The sequence below is a fragment of the Syngnathoides biaculeatus genome, chromosome 10 (genome assembly GCF_019802595.1).
Source record: "Syngnathoides biaculeatus isolate LvHL_M chromosome 10, ASM1980259v1, whole genome shotgun sequence".
NCBI classification, from domain to species: domain Eukaryota; kingdom Metazoa; phylum Chordata; class Actinopteri; order Syngnathiformes; family Syngnathidae; genus Syngnathoides; species Syngnathoides biaculeatus.
This window is the reverse complement of record NC_084649.1, coordinates 12,623,355-12,649,941: the sequence shown is the minus strand read 5'-3', so window position 1 is coordinate 12,649,941 and position 26,587 is coordinate 12,623,355. Positions and strand designations below refer to the sequence as shown.

Below are 26,587 nucleotides of genomic sequence, written 5' to 3'. Positions count from 1 at the left end.
GCCAGCTAGCAAATACCATCAAAAAGACAATCATAATCTAATATTGCTTTGGCTTGAACTGAATCTTTGCTAAGGTTCCAACCACTGCTGTCGCATGTCATTACATGCAACAAGCAGACTAAATCAGTGGGGGATTGCACTCGTGTTTGTATTTCATTATTACAACATTAACTATAACTCAATCAGGCCGAGTTGGATTTCTCATTATTCGTTCTAATCACAAGCAGGGAAATATTTCATCGGAACAAAGCACGGCTCATGTAGGAGCTTAGTGGAAGCCAGCAGGAAATTGGGAAATGGCTGCAGATATTTAGACTCCCTCTCCGCTGCAGCAAAAGGACACGTTTTACTTGACTGGTAACTCTTTTCCATTGAGTGAGTTAAAATGGAATGCATTAAAAAAAAAAAACAAGCAATCAAATTCATGACAAAAATTGACAGACATGTCAAAGAACACTACAAGCTAAGTAATAAGTACCAAATCCCTCTGGTCGGAATGTTGTCAGCAGTTAAAGGTCACAATGTGAAGAAAATACACATTCATTAATGTTCAGTAAACTCATTGTGGTACAATATAAAGGCAATATAGTACAAAAAGTGTATACAAAGTCCACTGGCCAGTATACTCACATGATGCATTGTGGTCAAAACTACTTTGTAGCTACCACAATATGGGTTTGGGGATTATGTGTTTTGGTGCTAAAAGTCAAGTTTCTTTTTCATGACAAGTTTGTAGAGAATTTGGTAGCCATCATCCCAGGCATAGAGCAGCTGCTCCAGGGGGTTGTACTTGAGGCTGGCGTGGGCGCCGTAACGTTTGGGGAAGTAAACCAGCGGCGCATCCTCATTGCTCACCATGTCGTTAACGTCGAAAACGCACTGCACATGCGAGCGGCCGGGTTGCTCCGTGTTGTAGACCACGTACAGCGTGCCGCAGATGACGAAGCCCGCCTCTGCGTTCTCGCTCGGGCAACTCGTGTCCCACGTCTGCTCGATGCCCAGCGAGCTGGTGTCTATTTTAGCCAAAGAGATGTGCTGCTCATTCTGTCGTGTTGAGTAGATGGCCCACAGGCCTTCCTCATCCACAGCCAGGTCCATTAGTGTCTCGGGGCTCAGGCTGTATACTGGGATGTACTCATGGTCTGGAAATACCACGCTATCTGTTACAGACTTGTTCTTTAAGTCATATTTGACCAGCATCATCTCATCTGCCCGGATGACGATATAAGCGTGGTTACTGTAAACGACGTGCCCCGTACCCCGCCAGGCAGAGGGCAGCTTCAGCTGCCTGGAGTCGGACAGGCCCCGCGAGCGAGTGAAGTCTGGCACAGTGGAAAATTCCAAGATAGTGTCTTCATCGGTCCCGTTAAAGATGAAGACCTTCCCCGAGGCCCCGCCTGTGTCTCTGGTCCACATTCCCTTGGAGCCGCCAACTCTCTTCAAGATCTTCATGGCCTTTATGGTGGAGAGCATGTCATTGCAATCTAAGGAAAAGAGCAATGCAATCGTGTCATGCAAGACAGGAATTGCTTTTCATAATTCTGACACCAATTTAACAAATACCTTGGGTGACTCAAAATTCCATGGGATTTTTTTTTTTCCTAGAAAAATGTTTAATACTTTTGAAAAATAACCTACGGACTGGTCATAAAAAGTCTTGAATTTGACTGCTTTATTTCAGCGGATACCCTGATATCAGAATGAGTGCAATAATTTGATTGGATGCTTTGTAAATTCAATTATTTTCTGATGATCCTTTGACATCTTTACTTGTTTACATTCATTACTTGCCAAAATTATTTGCCCCAAACCTCTAGTACTGAACCACCGCACTAAGGCATTAACCCATTCATGGCCAGGGTGGCAATTTTTTGCCTTATTGAAATAAAAGTCTCCTAACAGGCCACAATAAAGAACACTTTAAATACCACTTTTTTTTCCCGTTTATGGTTAAGTTATATGATAACTTTACTAATTTACAATCTCGTCCCAAAATTGTGGGACGCTGCCCGCGAGAAGGTACTTGGGTTTTCTTAGTAGATCGTCCCAAAAAGCAGGATCAGATTAAAACACTTAAATATTTTGATATACTGAAGGATATAATGCGTGAAAATCATGATGTCCCAAAAATGGGACGTTGCCCACAAATGGGTCAAATGGTTACTAAAATTAGATGTTCAAAATAACCTTCTAAAAAATTTGCAAAATTGGATTTGTTTCATTTCTCTACCCAATAGGAAGGAATTTAACCAAATCCCACTCATTTAAATTCATTCTGTCCATTGTCTCCTAGCTGACATGCTGACGACATGAACAAGTTGACAAATGCAGACTCAGTTTTGCTAGCTCACTCTTTTTAATGACTTACTTCAGATTAAAAAAAAAACACACACAACGTGAGTAGAATAATTTTCCCATCATTTTCTTCATTACAGGAAAGTAGGCCAGTTGGAGGCAATCACAGAGTAGTTCGTGCTGAACATTGACACAAGACAGTGCCAATTTATACAGTGTAAAATCTTGTAATCAAATGTTAAAGACTTTTGGCCCCCGGTATGTTCTTCCAAGCCACAAATAATATTTTGCAGAGGTCAGCTTGCCTTGTCTAAAAGAACATGAATGCTAGAATGCTGGCCTCCACTCCCTGAGAAGGGTTGCGTCAGGAAGGGCATCCGGCGTAAAAATTGTGCCAAACATATATATGCGTTCATCTGAGATGACACGCTGTGGCGACCCCGAAAGGGACAAGCCGAAAGAAACACACACATTAAAAAATTTCCGATTTGGCATTCGTCATAGATATGGTATCAAGAGATTTTGATTCGCCCAAAGGTAAGGTAGGTAATATGTTTAAGAAAACAATTCTATAGATCCTTGAAAAAATCTGCCTGGGACTTATTGAAGTCCAGATTTCCATGATGGTTGCTGGCAACTCTTTGTTCTTGAGCCTGGTGCCCCTCGTTTTCCTCTTGATAATACCCCATAGATTTTCAATTGGGTCTAGATCTGGGTAATTGCCTGGCCAGTCAAGCACTGTGCTGCCATGGGCATTAAACCAGGTTTTGGTACTTCTGGCAGTATGGGTAGGGACTAGGTCCTGCTGGAAGATGAAATCTACATCTTCATACAGATCTTCAGCAGCAGAAATCATAAAGTCCTCTAAAAGTTCCGGTAGATATTAGCACCACAAATCATGACTGACTCTGAATATTTCACACTGAATCTCAAGCAGCTTGGTTTTTGTTCTTTACCCATCTTCCACCAAACCCTCGGATCTAGATTCCCGAATGAAAACCACACTTGGCATGCGGTTAAACTTTTTTTTTCACATAATTTTTAACATAATTTTGGCTAATTATTTTGGGGACCCCTATGTCTGTGGCAGTTTTGTGAGTCTCTGAACGACTTATCACGCATATCCTGTAATTTTTTTTATTGACTCGAAAAAAAGAGTGATTTTTATTTTCTCTAGTGCTATTTTTGGCTTACATAATGTGAGTTTGTGTTCCTGATGAGATTCCCTGACCTTCCTCCGCTGTGTGGGGCTGCACTGCCTTCTCCACAAAGATGCATTTGAAACAGAATCATGAACGGCTTAAGGCAAGAGGCGGGGTACACCCTCAACTGATTGCTAAATAATCGCAGTGCTCATAGAGACAAACAACCATTCACACACTTTGACACCCATGGAAAACATGCGTGTTTTTCGACTGTTGAAATTCACCGCAGTTCCCAGAAAAAACCCATGGAAGCACGATTAGAACACGTAAACTAGACACAGGAAGGACGAAGCCTGGGTTCGAACCACCAACCTTGAATCTGTGAAGCGACTGTTCTGACCACTTGCTGTGCCACTTTGCATTTTTGCTCATATTTATTATTTCTAATGATTTATGTCATGTGAAGTTAGCTTGAATTTGGAAGTGTACAATCTCACCCGTGAGTTTGAAGTATTTGGTCTTCTGTTTCTCCTGCACCTCAGTCACCTGCTGCTCGACCAGCCTGTCGTCCACATCAACACACGGCGGAGCCCCGTTCTGGGTCTCCAAGTAGTCCAGTTCACGCTCCACCCGGTCCACCCGCGTCCCCATGCTGTCTAGGCTCACGCGGAGTGTCTCCTTCTCCTTATCCAGGTTCTCAAGCTGAGAAACCATCTGTTGTTTGAGTTCCCGCAGCTCTGAGGCGTAGCGGGTGGCCTGTTCATGCCACAGGGAGATGCGGTCCTGTTTGGAGTTGTTTTTTTTTTTTTTTTTTAAGAAGAAGCCTAAGGTTAGATAAGCAGGAAGGGATTTTTTCAATGTAATCAAAAGACTTAAAAGTATTCCTTAAGAGAAGCACTAATAAGGGTCTGACAGTTTTTCACTCAAGAAGAGAGGGATGTCAAAGAACAATATTTACGTGGATTTTAGTCAAAGTACCATAACTAGAAAATATAGTGAACACATCTCCAGTGTTCCATGACACCAAACATATTGCACTAAAAGAAAACTATGTCTTCAGAAAGAGCCTTTCTTGAGACTTTCCACACAGGATATTGACGATCAAGTAACAACTTCCTTGATCTGCCTGATAAATGCGACGCTCTTAACGTTCCACTTGCTCTCCTGTTTTAACAATACAGACAATTCGAACGATCACTTTATGTTGTCCCTGTGTCAGAAGTTGGAGAAATGGAAAATAATTGATAGAGTGGCGTTCAAAAGCCCAAGCTATACATTTGCGAAAGCTCAGTTTTCCACAGAATTTCCACACATCTGCATTTCATTGCCTTTGACCTATCCCTGGAAGTTTCCTGGCGGCTCAACAAGGAGAGCACTCTCACCTCGATCGCAAGCAGTCGGCGCTCCAAATAGTCGATCAGGGCCTGGTGCTGTGCGCTGGCCCAGCACACCGCACAGATAAAGACCACAAGTCCTCTCATTTTGTCTCCTGGTGCTACTGTAGACTGGCGAGTGTGCGGCGGAGCCGGCAGATCCCCAGAGGTGGGCTGGAATGTCCAGCTGAGCTGACTGGGAGGAGCCAAGAACATCTGGTGAAGATGGAAGAGACAGGCCTGATTTCCCCCCCAACCCATCCCCACCTCCCGTTTGCTCCTTGGCTTCTACCTGATGACAAAACAAGGTAAATGTACTCTTTAAATCCATCTTCTGCTACCGTTTTGATTTTTATATCACAGCATGAAGTGAAGATTTGATCACAATAAAAGCCAATAAGAGCCCTCCTCCTGGCCAGGCATGTGCCTGAGTAGCATGTGCTACATGTGCACAATCGACATTGTCTCAGATTATTGCACTACTAGTCACTTTAAACCGCACACATATCTTGACGTATCTTTGCACAATGGTCATTGCACTGGACTATTGTTTTACTAGTCATTTTAAATTCCATTTCCAAATTACTGGCAATCTTTTCCTGCTCAGGACCTGTTTTTTCCAATGTCTTTATGTCTCTTAAAGTATTCTGTCCGTTGACTTCCTGTTGTTGTACTTGAGCGACTCTAATTACAGTACTGGAAACAATTTTTTTGGACACATTTGGCAAATAAAGATGATTATTCTGATTCTGAAACATCTTCAGAATTTGACATCTTAAAATTGCTACTGCCTTGCTGATATACCAATCAAATAAATGATATACTTATATCCATTGTGGGGTTTGACCCAATTCAATATTTCCGGTTATCCATTTTCCATACCCCATTTCTTGGCTATATAAAATCAAAGATAGATGGATGAATTTTCTTTTTCTTTTTTTAAAAAAATGTGTTTGACTAACAAAACAGTTTTAAATCGAAAGCGTCCATTTTACAGTACTTGTGGCAGTGAGTAATATACTCTTTATGGCATCATCGCCTCTCTAACCATGATCTTTAAAGTCCCATGTTGCCAAAGAAATGCATGTTGAGACAGATGGCACACTTTTCATCATCGCATCATCATTTCATCCTGAACAAGCTTGATGTTTTGTTCAAATCTGTCAAGGAATTGTGAGTACTATATACAATAATTTATTTTTATTGAAGTAGCAGCAGTACTTGCAGGACGTTTCTTTGTTATATTGTGTATGAAGGCTAGCATTCCTCTCTGACCTTACAAAGCATGAAAATTTGTATGGATCGACAAATTGAACATTATGTTAAAGAACATTTAGGTTGTCGCTTGTCTTTGTTAGATCACAGTACTTTTAATTACAGGACTGACGAATGGAGGAAGCAAAACGGTAGTTGGTGTGATTAGTGGTCAAGTTAGTCTGGTTCTCTGTCATTATTTCCACCTTCCAAAGTCTTTAAAGATCAAAAGCCAGAAGGAATGATCTCCTTGTTGTGCTGTATTTTTTTCCCACTTGAATGTAAATGTGCTCATGCTGTGATTCATAGCCATTTTCCAGTAGTCTCAACTTGAGTTGGTGTGTCATCTGTTTCATTTTGGCCAGTATGACATAATTCCAGTAAAGGCACATGCGAGGAGAAATCCTGGAAAATGGCAAACTCATCACGTTTTTTTATTCTACGAGGCTGAAAATGTTATTTAACTTGTCATTCACACTCTCCTTTTTTAACTATGTGATGAGGCACACGTGAGGAGAAGTCCTAGAAAAATGGAAAAACTAAAAGATTCTCTAAAGCTGAAAATGTTTAGTTGCCTATCATCCTCTTTCCCTATGCAGATACACTTTGTGTATATAAAGTAAGATGAAAAGCGTTCTAAAAATTATGTGAAAAGTAGTAAAAGGTCATTAGGTAAAAGCTCATCAGAATCAGAACCAAAATCACAATCCCCCACCCCTCCCTCAAGTATGTCAAAATACACAAGGCAGCTGGAGCCGCTTTAGTATTGCAATGTGAACCCACCTCCCCCAAAAAAAAATCAAGGTGAGGTCCACCCTCAATTGCTCACCCACAAAGGGATATATCCACACCACGTGCATGTTTTTAGAACGTGGGAGGTGGGAGGACGCCGGACAAGCCATAAAAATGAAAAATACAAGCAGAGGGAAAACATGTCAATGATATACAAGAAGGCCGGGGTTGAGATTCCAAGCCAGAAACACTTGTGAACCAAAAATACTAAAAATGACATGTAAATTGTTCAAAGCAGGTCCCGTGTTGGGCGGGCATCCAATTGCTGTGCTACACGTATGTACATCTTGTATAGTTACTAATAGTATTCAATTAGGGTCTTAAAGCATAGGATTTTAGTGTCATTAATATCCAAAAGCTAGGCTCCATCTACAATGGAGAAAAGTGTGTGCTTGTGTTCAAATTTGAATTCAAGGCATTCATTTTTTTTAAAGCAATTTGCCTACATGGTCATATGTCGTGTTCAGTGATTGGGCAGAACGTTGTGAAAAGTCCCAAACCATGCAAATGCATGCAAATTGTTTTGCCTGCCACATTGAATGAAAGAAGGAAGGCCTTTTATTGTCAAGTCAAAAAAAAGATCAGATATCTGGAGGTATGTTCTGTTTAATGTACTGTACTTCTTCTTCTTCTTCTTTTCCTTTCGGCTTGTCCCGTTAGGGGTCGCCACAGCGTGTCATCTTTTGCCATCTTAGCCTATCTCGTGCATCTTCCTCTCTAACCCCAACTGCCCTCATGTCTTCCCTCACCACATCCATAAACCTTCTGTTTGGTCTTCCTCTCGCTCTTTTGCCTGGCAGCTCCATCCTCAGCATCCTTCTACCAATATACTCACTCTCTCGCCTCTGAACATGTCCAAACCACCGAAGTCTGCTCTCTCGAATCTTGTCTCCAAAACATCCAGCTTTGGCCGTCCCTCGAATGAGCTCATTTCTAATCCTATCCAACCTGGTCACTCCGAGCGAGAACCTCAACATCTTCATTCTGCCACCTCCAGTTCAGCTTCCTGTTGTTTCTTCAGTGCCACCGTCTGTAATCCGTACATCATGGCCGGCCTCACCACTGTTTTGTAAACTTTGCCCTTCATCCTAGCAGACACTCTTCTGTCACATAACACACCAGACACCTTTCGCCAGCTGTTCCAACCTGCTTGGACCCGTTTCTTCACTTCCTGACCACACTCTCCATTGCTCTGTATTGTTGACCCCAAGTATTTGAAGTCGTCCACCCTCGCTATCTCTTCTCCCTGTAGCCTCACTCTTCCCCCTCTACTTTTCTCATTCACGCACATATATTCTGTTTTACTTCGGCTAATCTTCATTCCTCTCCTTTCCAGTGCATGTCTCCATCTTTCCAATTGTTCCTCTGCATGCTCCCTGCTTTCACTGCATATGACAATATCATCTGCGAACATCATGGTCCAAGGGGATTCCAGTCTAACCTCATCTGTCAGCCTATCCATTACCACTGCAAACAGGAAGGGGCTCAGAGCTGATCCCTGATGCAGTCCCACCTCCACCTTAAATTCCTCTGTCACACCTAAGGCACACCTCACCATTGTTCTGCTACCATCATACATGTCCTGTACTATTTTAACATACTTCTCTGCCACACCAGACTTACGCATGCAGTACCACAGTTCCTCTCTTGGTACTCTGTCATAGGCTTTCTCTAGATCCACAAAGACACATGTAGCTCCTTCTGACCTTCTCTGTACTTTTCCACGAGCATCCTCAAGGCAAATAATGCATCTGTGGTACTCTTTCTAGGCATGAAACCATACTGTTGCTCGCAGATACTTACTTCTGTCCTGAGTCTAGCCTCCACTACTCTTTCCCATAACTTCATTGTGTGGCTCATCAACTTTATTCCTCTATAGTTCCCACAGCTCTGAACATCCCCTTTGTTCTTAAAAATGGGAACTAGAACACTTTTCCTCCATTCTTCAGGCATCTTTTCGCCCGCTAGTATTCTGTTGAATAAGTTGGTCAAAAACTCCACAGCCATCTCTCCAAATTGCTTCCATACCTCTACCGGTATGTCATCAGGACCAAGTGCCTTTCCATTTTTCATCCTTTGTAGTGCCTTTCTGACTTCCCCCTTAGTAATCATTTCCACTTCCTGGTCCTTCACTCTTGCCTCTTCAACTCTTCCTTCTCTCTCATTTTCTTCATTCATCAACTTCTCAAAGTATTCTTTCCATCTATTTAGTACACTACCGGCACCAGTCAACACATTTCCATCTCTATCCTTAATCACCCTTACCTGCTGCACATCCTTCCCATCTCTATCCCTCTGTCTGGCCAACCTGTAGAGATCCTTTTCTCCTTCTTTCGTGTCCAACCTGGTGTACATGTCTTCATATGCCTCTTGTTTAGCCTTTGCCACCTCTACCTTTGCCCTACGTCGCATCTCGATGTACTCCTTTCGCCTCTCCTCAGTCCTCTCAGTATCCCACTTCTTCTTCGCTAATCTCTTTCCTTGTATGACTCCCTGTATTTTGGGGTTCCACCACCAAGTCTCCTTCTCCCCTTTCCTACCAGATGACACACCAAGTACTCTCCTGCCTGTCTCTCTGATCACCTTGGCTGTCGTCGTCCAGTCTTCCGGGAGCTTCGGTTGTCCATCGAGAGCCTGTCTCACCTCTTTCCGGAAGGCCGCACAACATTCTTCCTTTCTCAGCTTCCACCACATGGTTCTCTGCTCTACCTTTGTCTTCTTAATCTTCCTACCCACCACCAGAATCATCCTACATACTACCATCCTATGCTGTCGAGCTACACTCTCCCCTACCACTACTTTACAGTCAGTAACCTCCTTCAGATTACATCGTCTGCACAAAATATAATCTACCTGCGTGGTTCTACCTCCGCTCTTGTAGGTCACTATATGTTCCTCCCTCTTCTGGAAATAAGTGTTCACTACAGCCATCTCCATCCTTTTTGCAAAGTCCACCACCATCTGCCCTTCAAAGTTCCTTTCATGGATGCCGTACTTACCCATCACTTCTTCATCGCCCCTGTTTCCTTTACCAATATGTCCATTACAATCTGCACCAATCACAACTCTCTCGCTGTCTGGGATGCTCAGAACTACTTCATCTAGTTCCTTCCAGAATTTCTCTTTCAACTCTAGGTCACATCCTACCTGTGGTGCATAGCCGCTAACCACATTATACATAACACCCTCAATTTCAAATTTTAGTCTCATCACTCGATCTGATACTCTTTTCACCTCCAAGACATTCTTAGCCAGCTCTTCCTTTAAAATAACCCCTACTCCATTTCTCTTCCCATCTACTCCGTGGTAGAATAATTTAAACCCTGCTCCCAAACTTCTAGCCTTACTACCTTTCCACCTGCTCTCTTGGATGCACAGAATATCAACCTTTCTCCTAATCATCATGTCAACCAACTCCTGTGCTTTTCCTGCCATAGTCCCAACATTCAAAGTCCCTACACTCCGTTGTAGGCTCTGTGCATTCCTCTTTTTCTTCTGACGCTGGATCCGGTTTCCTCCTCTTCTTTGTCTTCGACCCACAGTAGCTGAATTCCACCGACGCCCTGCAGGTTAGCAGTGCCGGGGGCGGGCGTGTTAACCCGGGCCACGACCGATCTGGTATGGGATTCTTTAGATGAACGCTCATATTTGTTTGGCACAGTTTTTACGCCGGATGCCCTTCCTGACGCAACCCTCTGCATTTATCTGGGCTTGGGACCGGCCTACAGATTGCACTGGTTTGTGCCCCCATAGGGCTGCATTGTTTAATGTACTGTACAATATGGGTATTTTTGTTGAGCATATTGTAATGGTTTAGTTGATTTTGGATATGTGCCACCAACCCTGCGTGATTTTTGAACAGGTGAAAATAAGTAACAAAGGGAGGCTACTGCCACTGTGGTCAAGATGGAGTACACATTTAGAGCCGTAACTCACTCTCCTGGGATTATAATCTGGAGAATTGAGGTATTTATGTTGTTTCCTTTCACATACTGTCATGACAATGATGAACACCGTTACAATGAAATGGCAAAAACAGAAATCCTCCCCTCGCGAAACAGAAAATGGAGCTTGTTCCAGTTCCTGAGAAGTCATATGGACACTTTTATGAGGGTGACTGCTATGTTCTTCTCTATGTAAGTACAAAATGGATCCAGCATCCTAGTCTGTTTTTAATGCTGCTAAGAGTCCTGATGAAAAATGATTCGCGTTCTTTTCTGTTAAGACGCTTTTCTGTATGACTCGTGCAACTCCAGACCCAGAAAGTGAAAAGCGCCCTGCACTACGACATCCACTTCTGGATCGGCTCACGGTCCTCTCAGGATGAACAAGGCGCAGCGGCCGTTTACACCACGCAGCTGGATGACTTTTTGGGTTCGATGCCGGTCCAGCACAGAGAGGTTCAAGACCACGAGTCCGATGTGTTCAGGGGCTACTTCAAACAAGGAATAATGTGAGTGAAAGTGGAAATGAGGGGAATCGAGCCGAGACGATCCCAGTCATTGTGCTTCCTTCTGGGTCAACGTAGCTACAAGAAAGGCGGCGTTGCATCGGGCATGAAGCACACTGAAAGCAACACCTACGACATAAAGAGGCTGCTTCATGTCAAAGGGAAGAAACGGGTGGTCGCCAAGGAGGTGAGCAGAGGTTTCGGGGTGCTTACGTAACGCCGAAGCGAGGCACAGAGCGCCTTGTGTACACACGCAGCTTCTTCTGCTCCAAATGGTTTCAGGTGGCGCTGTGCTGGAAGAGTTTCAACCTCGCCGACGTGTTTTTATTGGACACGGGTAAGGCCATCATCCAGTGGAATGGGCCGAAGAGCAACAAACAGGAAAGACTGAGGGTAAGATGGGCAGCGGCGTGTGTGACCGTCTGCGGCCTGCACGCAAACGCTCTCAAAACAGAAATACGTACTGTGCACTAGTTCCCCTTCAGCGCAACTAAAGCATTCAGGTTCTCATTTCAAATGTACTTTATAGGATACTTTTGTAATAATGCAGTAATAATTCTGAATACATGTATAAATGTACTAATTACTGATCAAGCTTGAACTGTTAATGTATTTACTGCTAAATACGTTTCAAAACCCGAGCAAAATCTTTGTAATTACAACTTTTTCAAATGTACACAGTAGTAACTACATTTTGTGTTTTTTTACATTTGTATTTAGCACTAAATACATTTTTATACAAGTATGATAAGCTCTACATTTGTAAATTTTCAGGCATATTGCTACATTATGAAACATGTAAGCCTACTGTGTTGTAATTATTTCATTTTGACACACTCAGTAATTGCTATATTGTTGTGTAGGCAAAATGTAGTAGCTACTACATCGTTATGGATGCAATGTACAGTACTGAATTATTACACAAGGACTTAGTATTGCATTATAAGACATCTCCAATTAAGACATTGTTATACATTTATTCTGCTAATGATCCTACATTTTTACAAAAGTATTCAGTTGTAATAACTAATTAACATAAATATATACAAACAAATACAAGCAGCATTATTACACAGATTTATACTTAAAAGTAAAATAATCGCTAGTACTGTCCAGTAGTGTTCTTAGAAAGTAGTTATTACTGTATTATTGCAGATATACCAATTGAAAATTATCTACAAATTATTGCATTTTTTACAAATACTTGATACGAACTATATCACTACACAAATGAATACAGACTGGTGAACACTAAATTGTACACTAAATATTATTACACCACAAATTTCTCATATTACGACAGTGTTGAATGTGTACAAAGTATAATCCCTGCATTATTGAATACGTCCTCAAAAATATTAACTGTCCTGTCATTACACAAATAATAGCTCATTTTCCTTCGTCATTTCCTGAGTTCAAAGTAATTACTTTATATCATAATTGCTCACCAGAAATTATAACATTATCTGATGAGTAGCACAGAAATTATTCTATTCTCAGGAAAACGTTTGTCAGGTATTAAAAATGCTGGATGAAGCAGGTGGAGACGATAAAAAACCTCCTGGTGTCTGTTGACCTGCTAGAGTATGTTGTTGGCCAAAGACATCCGAGACAGAGAGCGGGGAGGTCGGGCGGAGATCAAGGTCATCGAGGGCGATGCGGAGGACAACTTCGCTGAAGACATGAAGATTCTGACCGGCGTTCTCGGGGAGAGAAGCGTCAAGCTGACTGATGGACTTCCTGATGAAAACCATTACCAGGAACAAATGGGCAAAGTCACTCTTTACCAGTAAGCAACCCGCCACCAATGATGGCGCTTGGTGTTTCTTTTAATCCGTGTCAGGGTTCCTTTTTGTGGAAGACGTTTGCCTGCACTTTTTTTCCAGTGTGTCAGATGCCAAAGGTCAGATGCAAGTAACAGAGGTCGCGGGGAGGCCACTTGTTCAGGAACTGCTCAACAGTCACGTGAGTTGCTTTCATTAAGACAACCTGTCTTGTTTTTGATGAGCACCTAGGCCTATGACTGTATTTTCTGTTGGTCGTTTTTGGTGGTTCAGAGAGTCCTCGGGTTAAGACAATCTCGATTTAAGATGTTTCAACTTTACAACACCCATCCCCTGTCCGGCATTTTGTCTGGCTAATGCTTGTCCGTGTTTGTTCGTTGGGAGTATTTTTGCATTTTTCGCCCTCCTTTTTAGAAATTATGCCCCCAAAAAAGGAAGATGTGTCTTTTAGCAATGCTTCTGCAGCCAAAACAAAATCCATTACTATGGAAATGAAGCTCAAGATCATAAAATGATTGGAGAAAGGAGATACACCAACACCACCAAGGCTTCAGTCGGTCGACCGTGGTGACAATTATTAAAGACAAAGCCCATATTTCAGCGCATGTGAAGGGTTCCGTTCCTATGGCGGATACAATGATGGCAAAAGAAGGTTCTTTGATACTTGTCGAGATGGAGAGGATTGAGGACCAGGTTCCTTCGCAGTGACTAAGCACTCCCTCCCTTCTTCTCCATCAACCTCTCAGCCGTAATGCTAAGTACATCATCTTGTTTATTTCACTGTATTTGTTTTTTTTATACAAAATATTTTGATGTAAATTCTGACTTTAATGGTGGAATCCGACTTAAGTCGAAATTCGAGTTAAGTCACGACTGAAGGTAACGGATTTCAGTCGTAGACCGAGGACTCCCTGTACTTGCATTGCGAAGTATTTTTTTGAAGTGGCGCTTGGTGTCAAAGGTTAGTGATCCCTTGTTCAAACTCATACAGGACTGCTACATCCTGGACCACGGTGGCTCAAAGGTATTTGTTTGGAAAGGGAAAAAGGCAAATAAAGCTGAGAGACAGACGGCCATATCCAGAGCTTTGGTGGGTGACACGCATCCCGCCATCCTGTTCTTGTAGCGTATAAAAATATGTGGTCACGTGCCATCAATTAAGCAGCCGGCCTCATTTAGGAGTTCATCAAGGCAAAAAACTATCCCAGCACAACCAATGTGGAGGTCATGAATGACGGCGCCGAGTCGGCTCTTTTCAAGCAGCTCTTCCACACGTGGACCGTGAAGGACCAGACTCAAGGCCTTGGCAAAGTACACACAAAGGGGAAAGTTGGTAAGCATAATTATCAACAAAAAGCAAACTGTATGGTATGATCATTGTTGGGCGTTAGTGATTCATCATGTTTTTATATACCATTTTTAGCTTCTGTTACACAGGACAAATTTGATGTCTCTCTTATGCACATGACGCCGGAGATTGCAGCACAAGAAAGGATGGTAGACGACGGCACAGGTCACGTGGAGGTATGTGATCATGCCTGAAACAATCCTCGCCAGCATCCCCCATCCCTTCTCTGTACTCCTTATCTAAATGCATCATACAGTTGATACGTTCATAAAAACTTTTGTGTTTTGGTAGCCTGCGTCAATTTTACAAAGTCACAAAGTCAGCTGAGATTGGTGACTTTAGTGGTGATAAGCTGTACTTAGAATGGATACGTTATGAGAATGCCATTTTCAATGAAAATATGAAAGAAAATTGTTTGTGCGGTATCATATCTTGAGCAAAGTTTTTTCTTATTGTGATTTTGATTAGGATCAAACTGCATTAGAGGAAAACTTTGCATACTTTGCAATTCTAGAAATTCTAAAGGGTTCACAAACTCCCACTGTAAGAAACAAAACTAAATTACCGTAGCAAGAATTCAAAGAGAATTTAAAGTTTTTGTTTTCTATATTAAAGTAACATCACAATAACTTCTTGTGCGAGACGTCACATGATTGAAGATTATCACACGACTGCGATGCTCGCAGGTATGGAGAATTGAGAATGTGGACCTGGTCCCCGTGGATCCTCAACGTCATGGCTACTTCTATGGAGGAGGCTGTTACTTGATCCTTTACACTTACCTGGTAAACAACAAGAAGAACTACCTGCTCTACATATGGCAGGTGAGGTTCCAAAACGTACTAAGCCTCATCTTTGGAACTTTTAACTGTTCACCACACAATTTCTTTTTTAGGGGCGTCATGCCACACCGGATGAGCTGGCAGCATCTGCTCTTCATGCCATAGATATGGACCGTATGTATGGCGGGGCACCAGTTCAAGTGAGAGTTACCATGGGCAAAGAACCGAGACACTTTTTGTCCATTTTCAAAGGAAAAATGGTCATCTTTGAGGTACGAATGCGAACATATTCCTATTGCTAGCAATTCATGAACATAGATGGCTAAAAGGTAGCCTGTGACACCATGCAGGGTTTCCCAACCGTTAATGAGCTGGCACAACATATATTTTAAATTAGGAAAAATCTCCACACATACCACCCAGTATGCCACGAACGATTCTAATTTCTGAGTTGCAAAAGGCTAATTATGTACTTTGTGCTATCTGGTGGAAGAGTGTTTAATTGTTCTGCATGCCACTGTATATAGCTAGCATAGATAGATGAACAAAGGGACAAGTTGAAAGGAAAAGAAGAAAAAATAATTTGGGACCATTTAATTAAATGGGGCTACGGATGGCTGATTTATCTCACAGATCATATTCACTATATACTAAACTCAAGTCATAATGAGTGCTTTAAAAAGAATGACAGCATTTTTTTTAAAACTGGAAACTCACAGCCGAGTGTGAAGCAGCTTGGTTGAGAATCAGCACCTCCAAATCCGAGACCATGGTCCTCAGTCAGAAAAGGGTGGCGTGCCCTCTCCGGGTCGGGGATGAGATCCTGTCCCAAGTGGAGGAGTTCAAGTATCTTTGAGTCTTGTTCACGAGTGAGGAAAGAATTGAGCGGGAGATCAACAGATGGATCGGTGCTGCGTCTGGATGGATGTAAACTCACCATTTAATTCTCTTGCTGAGGTGTGTGTTGGACACAAAGAACCAAGGGAAAAAAAATCACACTTGAGAGGCATGGGTAATCAGACTTAAACCACATCTGTCAAGGTTTGGGCAGGAGGACATGGAAGGCAGGGCAAAAAACATGGAGGATCTAAATGCAAGGAAGTGGAGAGGCTAGGCAGGAGTCCAGGAATCGCAACAAAATACCGAATTCCATAAAAACACAAACTATACAAAGTCCAACAGCTAATAAGCAAAGTAACAAATAGAACCTAAAACAAAACGGAACTGACAACTTTGACAGACCAGCACGAACGAACAATGACATCAACAACAGACTGACCCAAATTGAAGGAAACCAGGGAGTTAAACACGCAGAGATTGACGAGACAATGAGGAACACCTAAACGAGACACGATTGGTCAACACAAGGGAGGAGGGTAACGAGAACAGGTAGACGCAGCTGACAAAATGAGCACACAAGACACGGAAAAGATGGAACACAGGAAAGTATGAGACTAAACCGACCCATCCAAAACATAGACCATGACATTAACCTTGTTTTCAGGTTCTGGGTTTTGATACTGTAATTTCCTTGAAATTTTTGATTAAATTCTAAATGGGTCACTCACTAAACTGTTCCATTTCTCAGCGGTACAGTACCTTTTTGTCCCTTTTGAAATCTTTTGATACAACCGAAAGTTATTATCCTAAAACGAACCCTTGTTCTGCACGCCATGGTAGGACACGTTCGACTAATGACTGTAAATCCACAGAATCCCAGTGTGATAACATAATTATTTTGTTTCTGCCCCATATCCTGTATATAATCCCTCTTGTGTTTCAGGGGGCCACATCCAGAAAAGGACTTTCTGACCCAGACCCACCAGTAAGGCTGTTCCAGGTTCACGGTTATGAGGCCTCCAATACAAAAGCCATTGAGGTTCCAGCACTGGCCACCTCTCTCAACTCCAACGATGTGTTTGTGCTCAGGAGTCAGAGCGTACTTTATTTGTGGTGTGGAAAGGTACTTACATGTAACGACGGTGGTGGTGAAAGAATTCAAAACACAATAATGACCTTTGATGGTTGTAGGGAGCGAGTGGAGATGAGAGGGACATGGCAAAGGAGATCGGCTCCGTCATAGGACACAACTCGGAGGGCACCCATGCCCAGATTGTTGCGGAGGGTCACGAGCCTCTAGAATTCTGGGACCTGCTCGGAGGCCAGGCTCCATATGCCAATGACAAAAGGTAAAGATGACTGACTGTTTGCGGACGCATGTGTGTGTATATGCATGTGTTTTGTCTCAGTGCTTTTGCAGGTGTGTGCCTTAATGCAGGGGGCGGCCGATTATTTTACCAAAGGGGCCCATAGTAGAAACTTGTTTCATCGACATCCATCCATCCAACCATTTTCTTTGCAGCTTATTCTCACGAGGGTCACGGGGAGTGCTGGAGCCTATCCCAGCTGTCAACGGGCAGGAGGCGGGGTACACCCTGAACTGGTTTGCCAGCCAGTCGTGGGGCACATCGAGACAAACAACCACACTCACAATCACACCTGGGGGCAATTTAGTGTGCAATTAATGTTGCATGTTTTTTGGGATGTGGGAGGAAACCGGAGTGCACGGAGAAAACCCATGCAGGCAGGGGAGAACATGCAAACTCCACACAGGTGGGTCTGGGATTGAACCCGGGACCTCAGAACTGTGAGGCCGACGCTTTACCAGCTGCGCCACCATGCCGCCCTTGTTTCACCAACATGCTAACCTCAATTGTGTCAAATATGAACTTGTTTTTTTATAATGCGGTAAATTGTTTTAATGATAGTCACATGACATATGCCATATCTACACACATTACCGTTATGTCACAAATCAACATTCACAAAAAAAACACGTCTACAGTCTCCATAATTGATTCTATATTTTTAAAGTGTGTAAGCATTATGAGCACACACCACTAGCTCATATCGTACTTAGCAAAGAATCATTAGTCATACAAATTCCTCTTTTCCTTCCACTGTGCAAGAACTAAAAATGTTATCATGACGACCACAGTTGATGTTGGCACAAGTATTATGATTATTTTTTGAATAGTTGCTATAAAATGGTTGGGAAAAGTCACTCAATACAGCAACATGTCTTTAAGTTGGCAGCACTGAAGACAGGTCCTTGCTGTTGTTGGCTCCCACTGCAGACACACATGCCCATTAGGATAAAAGCAGTGCACACTGAACGGTTTCTTTTGACAAACTGAGTCTGTCGTGTGACCGCAGGCTGCAGGAGACCGTTTTGGACCACGAACCACGCCTGTTTGAATGCTCCAATAAATCGGGACGTTTCATCATGACCGAGGTGACCCAATTCACACAAGATGACCTCAATGAAGATGATGTCATGTTATTAGACACATGGGACCAGGTAGGGACGGGATACTAAAAACACTCGTAGATAGTTTCATCTTGATAAATAATAATGCTTATTCTGCTGTGTTAGGTGCTTCTATGGCTCGGCAACAACGCCAACAAGGTAGAACGCAAAGAGGCAGTGGTGAGCAGTCAGGAGTACTTGCGCTCGCATCCAGGTGGTAGAGATCCTGAAACCCCGATCGTCTTAATCAAGCAAGGGTTCGAGCCTCCCACCTTCACAGGCTGGTTCACCGCCTGGGATCCTTACAAATGGAGTGTAAGCATTGAAAAAGAAAAGGTATAAACGAACAGTTGTTGTTGTTGTAGCCAAGTACGACGGTCGTTATTCCGTATCAAGGTCCAGAAAGTGAGCCATGTCGGCCGGGGCTCTCCACAGGTGTTCCACCGTCAGCGTGGACGGTTTTTGAGCACAGTTGACAAGATGATGCATATCGTGGGGGGTGACGTCACACAATGGCCATTTATCGATGATGTTGTCGAGTCGATCCTGATAGGTGTTAAGCTTGTGACACCAGCCCGAGCGGAGTTGCGATAGCGTCGATCTCACGGGCCGCGGGAGTTGTCTTTTGGATTCGGCTACCGGAGGTAGGCAGCCACCCAGCACGATGTTGGGTTTGTAGCCGGTGATCCCATTGGCTACAGCGGTTCGATGGATCGCCGAGAGGCCGCGCCTGTAGTCGACGGAAGGTTGATGAATGTACTGCTCGATCGATGGCTCGATGGCTCGATGTCTCGGACGGTTTTGCGCAACGCTATGGCGCACGATTCTTGCCTTGTCATCTCGTGATTACGAGGTAGGACTGAAGCGCGTATTGTTTTGTGATAATTACAATGTGCTCCCGTACCGGAAGGAGTTTCGACTCCGCATGTAGGTGATCGATGGAAGCCACTTTGTGGCAGCCCGTGGCGGTTCGAAGGACAGTGTTTTGAGCTGCCTGGAGGAAGTCTCAGTGAGTTGGCTTCAGGTTGAGAGTCCGGATTGGCACTGCGTAGTTCAGAATCGATCTTCCGATGGGCTTAAAACGTTGTAAGGATCGTCTCCTTGGTTTGGCCCTTCATGGTGCTGGCTAGGCACTTCAGAACGTCAACAGTCAAATGTTTCAGAGACAAACGTAATCATTTCATTGGCACTGTTTATAACGAAGCAAATGTATTTGTATAGTGCATTTCATACACAAGGAAACTAACTCAATGTGCTTGACATGATTAATTTCATTCATTTAAAACGGGGGGAGAAAAATACAAATGATGAAAAAATGAAAAAAAAAGTACAATTAAGACAATGAAAGAAAAGTGGTAATACTCTAAAACAAAAAAAATAAAAACTATTTTTTAGCATGAATTTAAAAACATTCTCACATTTGGGGCAGACGTCGCCACTGTTGGCAACTTAGTTAATTATGGCTAAAGGCTCATCCGGCGTAAAAATTGTGCCAAACATATATGTGCGTTCATCTGAGATGACACGCTGTGGCGACCCTAAAAGGGACAAGCCGAAAGAAACTTTATTATGGCTAAAGGCTGCTTCACTATGTTTGCTTTGGACTCTGCACTTCACTATTTAACCTGAGTCTCTCGATCTCGGAGTCCTCCTGGGTTTGTATTCCATAGGCATTTCTTTCAAGGTATTCAGGACCTAAACCTTTTACAGTGTGACGGCCATAAAACCTCTCAAGCTCATGCTGAACCGTCTAGTACGGGGAAAAAAATCTTGCAAGGTGACAATTGTGCAATGCTGCTCCGATGTCATTTGGCATGGGGAAAATTGGCCTTATAAAAACTTGAGCTGTAGAAGTCCGATAACCTCACGTCTGTCAGAATTAAACTTTAAATTACTGGTAAGTAGGAAGAAGGAATTGTATCAAAGACTTTTGGGTCAGTCTGTTTTCGGAGTACAAACAAATACAAAAAGGCAATAGAACCATGAGATGTGAAGGAATACGATGATGATAATGAACAATTTGCAATAGAAATGTGAACCTGGCTAATTTTGAACAGGAGAAATACTGATATGATGATGATTGCCCACAATTTGTCCCACAGTATGTTTGCTACTATTATCTTTGTTAGGTCTTATTTATTTTTTTAATCTGGAGGGATTTTGCAAGTGTACCTAATGAAGTATCTTGTTTTATTGTTTCCCAGGAGGGGAAGAGCTACGAGCAACAGAAGAAGGAGCTAGGGAATCTAACGTGCCCTGCTGATGATGTTGATGTATGTACGCTCTCACATGCATGGCGTGAATGGCAAAGAGGGCCGTGGCGCTGTACATAACAAGCTAATAAGCATCTTTTTTCGTTTGACTGACGTCACTTTGTAGGTTCACAGCAGTGGCGAAAGTGATGCGGGGTTTCATTTTTTTCCTGTAGAGGTTTTAGTCAAAAAGCCGGGCAGCGAGCTGCCTGGAGATGTTGACCCCACACACAAAGAGGTACTATCATTTTTTTATTTGAAATGCCAGATGCAATGAAACAAAGCCACAAAGTCTAAAAGTTCAAATCCAAAGTAAAATGTATTCCTTTCAGCGATACCTCACTGATGCCGACTTCTGCGACATATTTGGAATCACCAAAGACCAATTTGCAGGCCTCCCACGTTGGAGACAGCTCAACTTGAAGAAAGAAAAGGGCCTCTTTTGATATAATTCTAGCTTCACATCACACTTCCCGTATAGCCAACTATTGAGCTAATCCACATACACTTCAATCATAATGGGCTTTTCTGTTCTGATGGCAGACTTTACTGTTCTTAGTGTGCCAGAGGTTTACCTCGACCTGCCTTCATCTGAAGCTCTTTTTTGCCACCTGCTGGGCATAATTTTACAACACGGCCAGCTAAAAGATTAGTTTTGTTGGAAATGGATACATTGATAGATTTAGTGACATAATATGTAATTAACATTTTGTCATACTTCTGGCGGAGGTTCTGTACTTTGTTGCCTGCTTAAAACATTTGACATGAAAGCAAAACCATCATAAACAAAACAATCTTAAATCCTTTTATTCCAAAATTTCCTTTCAGTATGAACAATTGTCATTCTATTACAACATAACCTTTACTTCAAAATTTAAAATTACTCAGATACAAAAAAAATCACATAAGAATATAGATTTTTTTGCATTCTCCTTGGGGAAAAAAGCACATATTTGATTACTTACTGTTGAGTGAACATGTTGAGAAAACTAAAGTCCTATTGAAAGTCAAGAGTAGAGCAAAACCTTCTCGGTCACAGTCCCTTATAACATGAACTCTGTAATACAAATGAACTCGTTTAAAAATACATTTCTACAGCAACATGATGCCAGTGATGGAGTAGCAGACCGCTATCAGAGCTTTGAGTGGAAAAAAAACAGCAGATAATGTTATGCAAATCACGAGAAGTGTTCAACACCCATAAGGTGATAAACATGTTAATTGCAATAATGATAAAGAATCAACGTTCGTTGTAGTTCATGATAAAACGGTATAAAGATGTGGTGTGTGGAAATAAAAATGACATGTTCATGCAATCAATAGCTCCCAATAGTTGTTAAAAAAAAAAGTCCAACCATGCAGTCTTTCCATGCAGACACAGAGGACTTTGCTTGGTTCTAAAGGGAATGTTTGAATTCAAAGCACAAACTCTGAAAAAAGTGCAAATGCAGCCAATTTCCCCAAGATTGAGAGATAAAAATACAACTATCCTTTAAAGTCACTCAAGTCAGGCAGTGAATAAATAGTGGTTCCCTTCTGTTTACATAACCATCACTGAACACAAGCATCCATCTATCCATCTCCTGTAAACAATGCAAACCCAAACAGTAGCCACATTGAGGAGTACGTATTGCAGACAAGAGTGGACTTAAGGGGCTCAGGATGGTTTCACGGTATACAAATAAACTTTCTTGTTCAAGAAGCAGCTAATGAACACTTCTTGTACGAGTATTAAAAGAGAAGAGTTTAAGACGCGTAAGATATGGTTGGCAAATCAGCTTGTGAACTGGTAACTTAGAAAAAGGGGGGCATGGTGTTTTCTTAAATAAATTAAGACAACAAGCAGTTGGGGCCGTTTTGAGGCTCGGTGTTGTCTTTACTTGCTGAATCGTGAGGCAACTCCAAAGGCTCGTCCCGCTGGGGAGTGTCCGCAGACGCGTCTTCGTACGTACTTGCGGTGTCCGAGTCACTCTTGTCCGGGGACCGGTCTCGTCCGCCTTCGTTGCCGCTATCGTAAGGTCTCCGGTGCACGCCGTCTCCGTGGAGCGGCTCGTCCAATGCGAAGGAGGGAGCGGGATTGGTCATCCACTTCACTTTGGTCACAACGCTCCCTTCGTCTTCCTTAGCTGGATGCACATCCTCCGACGGCGCAGCGGCTTCTCCGGTAAAAGTAGACCGCACAGGATCGTTCATTTGACATCCTTGTCTCCTTGTGTTGACTTCAGTTTCATTTGTGTGTTCCAATATATGCATGTGGCTATTTCTTTCCTGTGAAGAGGAAGCAAACCTTCAGCACCAATAGCTATGGAAGATTACGGGCTTTGACAACGCTCCTGTGCTCAGAATCAATTGGCTTGTGTGTGTGTGTGTGTGTGTGTGTGTGTGTGTGTGTGTGTGTGTGTGTGTGTGTGTGTGTATACAATGTTTCCTTTAAAAAGTCACGTGACCTCTTTTAACATCTCCACTTCCTGCATCAGCGAGTGGACCAAATGCTCCAATTTCCGTTTGGCTTCCCGCTCTTGCGCCAGCTCCTGAGACCAAACACATGGGAGATTTTTTTGGGGTCACAAAGCCTCGTCTTGACCAAACTGGCATGTTTGTGCCACCGACTGCATTAGCCTGTCCGGCTTCTCTCTGTGTTTCGGCCAGCAGCTCCTCCACACTCTCCAGCGTGTCCTGCAGGACGTCCACCTGGAACAACAGTGCCTCACGCTCCACCTCCAACCCACGCAACTCGTGCACCGCCTCCTCGTAGCTGGCCTGCAGCTCCAGCTAGACAGGGTAACAAAATCGGCGTGGGTTGAATTCACGTGGCAGCGTGTGGGTGCGAGCGTACGCTTTTAACAAACTCTCAAGAAAAAGCCTCATCAAAGGCATAATGGAAATGACAAATGCTCATCTCCAATTATATTTGTAACAATAACAACAAAAGAATAGTCACCATTTCTGGAAGTCCCATTGAGAGGTCCTGGTCAGATTGCTGAAAGGCAAAACATTTTTAGTAAGTGAATTACAACACCCAAACATCACAAAGTGCACCAAATAGACAACAAGGCTTCCACAGTGACACTCATGTTTGGCCTTACATAAGCAGACAGGTCAGACAATTTGGAAACAAATTAAAGCAGTAAAACTGACACATTCAGTATTCTTAATCTGAAGAATCAAGTTCCTTGCTCAAACAGTCAGGATCATTACATCTTTAACAACTGTTGGCCATTTGACCAAACATTTATGACCGCATACTGGTCAAATTAATTTGTGTATGTCATTTGGAGGTACATCTCGATTAATTAAAATGTGGTAGAAACCTGTAATTATTTCAGTTCTCACACTTTCCAAGCCTAATCTTTACATTAAAAGACATTTATTAATTCCTGATTGTAACATAATATTCTAGTTTCTAGAGATGGTGAATTTGGAATTTTTTTTGCTCTCAGCTGCAATTGTCAAAATACATGTTAAAGAATCGTGAAACTTTTCATTCTGAATCTATAGTGTGCACATAACAGATCTATGATACGAGGTTCACTTTTGGAATTGTACTGCCCAGCTAAATTAAGCCTAAACCCAACTAAATGTCGCTTTTTTTTTTGTCCCACTGCACCCACCAGTGCTTTTAGTCCCCAAAAGCCTCAACATAATTAGTATGTAAAACTCTGGTTGAAATGTTTTCACAATCTTGAGTGGAAAAACACAACTGACCAAATATTAAAGAACCGCAACTGCAACTCCAGTGTATTCTCAAAAAAAATTCTGCTTTCTGTATTTTATACTGTCAGACTGGGCAGCTCTTGTATGTGTGCATCATTAGATGAAGCGATTTTCAATTACTGTACCATTAAAGATGTCTGTCGAGGGAAAACAACCATTTGCATTTAATTGGTACAAAAATTCTCATTTCCTAAAATGTTGGTTTTGGTCATCTTTCTACAATAACGAAATGCCAAATTCACATTTGCCATTAAGCGTTACCTGTCTGACAAGTATACCTAGTTAAATCTTACTGGGAGCCATCAGGTAAATTCCCTCACGCAGTGATTCCCAATCACTGGGCTGCGGCACATCGGTGTGCCTTAAGAAATTATCCATTTTCACCATAGTTTGAAAATGATTATGCTTGTGATTTTTGAGTAAATTGAGATAAAATCGTGATTATTTCAGAATATATACTTTTATTACATGGCGGACTGCTGTGAGATCTTTCAAGGGCGCTATCTTAGGAAAGAGGAAGAAAACTATTACAATGCCAGGTCTGGTGAATATGGAGGTTGCTCTAACAATGTGCTATTCTTCTGTGACAGGAAGTGTCAGGTGCTCAGGGCATTGTGATCAGGCACATTCACATGGTGAACCAGCCAAGAGTTATCCTGCTCCAGTTCTTGCATCTTCTCGGTACTGGACGACGCAAATCGTGAAGCATCTCTTAGTAAATGTGCTGGCTTATTATATGGCCCAAGATGAAGGTGCAACTTGTAATTTGGGTTTGAACAAATATTTTGTGTCACCTGTCGTGGAACGTTTTGTACACAAGTCACACATGTCTGTACGTAAAAACTCCAGATGAGTGACGTTCATCTCGCTGTACTGTGCCTCCTTTACCTGGCTGTCAGGCCTCCTCTTTAAGGTCCCTGGTCGGCTGTCGCTTCGCGTCAGACGCCTGGATGAGCTCTCAGACTGGTTGTTGAGCACAAACACAGCACTTAGCACGCACAAAAGCGTCAAGTCAACAAAGCTAGCTGCTATGCGGAAGTAGGTTAAAACCAATGTGTTAGCGCCCACGGAAGAAGTCACTAAAAGCTCAAATGATGGTCGAATGTCCCCCCGACTACATTAAGAGTAGTTGACTATTTAAAAGAAGGAAAGGACACATTCGTGTTAATTTCCAAAGGCTAGCCAACCCGAAAGCCGCTGGCGTGTCTTTCTCCCCGCTCACCTCCTGTATGATGCTACGGAGGGATTCATCCTCGCTACGCGACAACGTCCGCTTCTTCGGAGACCCACTGTTATCCAGAGAGACTGAAAGCATTTTTTTGCTGCCGTTTTACGCGAGTGGTGTTTATGTTAGACGGCCACCTCCCAGCTGAAGCAGTACGTGTTCCTCCTACGCCACAGCAGCGAGACAGTGATACTTACAGCTAAGGAAGGAACACCAGACAACAGCGACGTCGCCCGTCCTAGTTAAGTACGGAGAAGCACCAGGGACAAGTTTCCCAAAGTGACGCCGACAAATCTCGAACCTCTTCAAAGCGAGTAAAAAAAAAAATGGGGAAAATAAATTTAGACAAGTTCTGGGTTTCGTCTAGTAGCCCCTATACATTGTGACTGCACTGAACAAGCCACTTAAACTGAAACATTCAAGGTGCTCTGCAGGCTAAATTCAAGTTCAGAGGTCGCCTGGAGAGGCCTTATTAACAGAACAGTTTTCACACCATGAGATCCATAAAGTCCTTCAGTGTTTCCCCAGTCTTCATTAATCCAAGGAACATGTTTTAGTTTCGAAAGGTTCCTGGCACAACACCAAACACAATTGCACCAATAAAAGGCGATACAGGATGGAGCTGCTAGGCAAAAGAGCGAGAGGAAGACCAAAGAGAAGGGTGATGGATGTGGTGAGGGAAGACATGAGGGCAGTTGAGGTTAGAGAGGAAGATCAAGGAGATAGGCTAAGATGGAAAAAGATGACACGGTGTGGCGACCCCTAACGGGACAAGCTGAAAGGAAAAGAAGAAGACCGTACTGAAATAATGGTGCAAAGATTGCAGGTTTGATTTCGGGCTAGTGCCCCGATACCAACAACTA

At 42.8% G+C, this 26,587-nt stretch overlaps 3 protein-coding genes across 4 annotated transcripts; 1 reads left to right on the top strand and 2 right to left on the bottom strand.

The window, feature by feature from the left end:
• Positions 1-134: 134 nt before the first annotated feature.
• On the bottom strand, positions 135-16,965 carry olfml3b (olfactomedin-like 3b). Its single transcript, XM_061833966.1, has 5 exons — positions 16,161-16,965; positions 15,941-16,081; positions 4,823-5,005; positions 3,938-4,223; positions 135-1,484 (listed from the first exon to the last, which is right to left on the bottom strand). The coding sequence occupies exons 2-5, from the start codon at positions 15,992-15,994 to the stop codon at positions 700-702; spliced, it is 1,308 nt and encodes a 435-aa protein (XP_061689950.1). The 5' UTR covers positions 15,995-16,081; positions 16,161-16,965; the 3' UTR covers positions 135-699.
• On the top strand, positions 5,882-21,586 carry avil (advillin). Of its 2 annotated transcripts, none has more exons than XM_061833963.1 (20): positions 5,882-5,986; positions 10,722-10,825; positions 10,921-10,995; positions 11,116-11,312; positions 11,388-11,496; positions 11,592-11,702; positions 12,893-13,098; positions 13,196-13,274; positions 14,085-14,183; positions 14,273-14,426; positions 14,517-14,617; positions 15,128-15,265; positions 15,337-15,495; positions 17,007-17,186; positions 17,255-17,412; positions 18,440-18,584; positions 18,660-18,848; positions 20,738-20,806; positions 20,913-21,023; positions 21,118-21,586. In XM_061833963.1, the coding sequence occupies exons 2-20, from the start codon at positions 10,766-10,768 to the stop codon at positions 21,229-21,231; spliced, it is 2,454 nt and encodes an 817-aa protein (XP_061689947.1). In that variant the 5' UTR covers positions 5,882-5,986; positions 10,722-10,765; the 3' UTR covers positions 21,232-21,586. The 2 variants fall into 2 exon arrangements, with proteins under 2 accessions (XP_061689947.1, XP_061689946.1); XM_061833962.1 differs by having other exon boundaries at positions 18,660-18,869.
• si:ch1073-456m8.1 (leucine-rich repeat flightless-interacting protein 1) lies at positions 21,577-26,106 on the bottom strand. The gene is made up of 6 exons (XM_061833971.1): positions 25,722-26,106; positions 25,388-25,462; positions 23,727-23,765; positions 23,396-23,557; positions 23,233-23,316; positions 21,577-23,053 (listed from the first exon to the last, which is right to left on the bottom strand). The coding sequence occupies exons 1-6, from the start codon at positions 25,812-25,814 to the stop codon at positions 22,616-22,618; spliced, it is 891 nt and encodes a 296-aa protein (XP_061689955.1). The 5' UTR covers positions 25,815-26,106; the 3' UTR covers positions 21,577-22,615.
• Between the last annotated feature and the right edge of the window lie 481 nt (positions 26,107-26,587).

What these genes read in the sequence shown, in the direction of transcription:
- olfml3b (XM_061833966.1), bottom strand. Translation starts at nt 15,994, where the DNA reads ATGGTCTCGGATTTGGAGGTGCTGATTCTCAACCAAGCTGCTTCACAC. An exon ending in AAGCTGCTTCACACTCGGCT is followed by an intron (nt 5,006 to 15,940) that starts GTGAGTTTCCAG and finishes CCTCCCAGTCAG; the next exon opens with CTCAGCTGGACATTCCAGCC. An exon ending in GCCGACTGCTTGCGATCGAG is followed by an intron (nt 4,224 to 4,822) that starts GTGAGAGTGCTC and finishes AACTCCAAACAG; the next exon opens with GACCGCATCTCCCTGTGGCA.
- si:ch1073-456m8.1 (XM_061833971.1), bottom strand. Translation starts at nt 25,814, where the DNA reads ATGCTTTCAGTCTCTCTGGATAACAGTGGGTCTCCGAAGAAGCGGACG. An exon ending in AGAGGAGGCCTGACAGCCAG is followed by an intron (nt 23,766 to 25,387) that starts GTAAAGGAGGCA and finishes TTTGCCTTTCAG; the next exon opens with CAATCTGACCAGGACCTCTC. An exon ending in AAGTGGAGATGTTAAAAGAG is followed by an intron (nt 23,054 to 23,232) that starts GTCACGTGACTT and finishes TCCTCTTCACAG; the next exon opens with GAAAGAAATAGCCACATGCA.
- avil (XM_061833962.1), top strand. Translation starts at nt 10,766, where the DNA reads ATGGAGTACACATTTAGAGCCGTAACTCACTCTCCTGGGATTATAATC. An exon ending in CCATATGCCAATGACAAAAG is followed by an intron (nt 17,413 to 18,439) that starts GTAAAGATGACT and finishes GTGTGACCGCAG; the next exon opens with GCTGCAGGAGACCGTTTTGG. An exon ending in GCCCTGCTGATGATGTTGAT is followed by an intron (nt 20,807 to 20,912) that starts GTATGTACGCTC and finishes GTCACTTTGTAG; the next exon opens with GTTCACAGCAGTGGCGAAAG.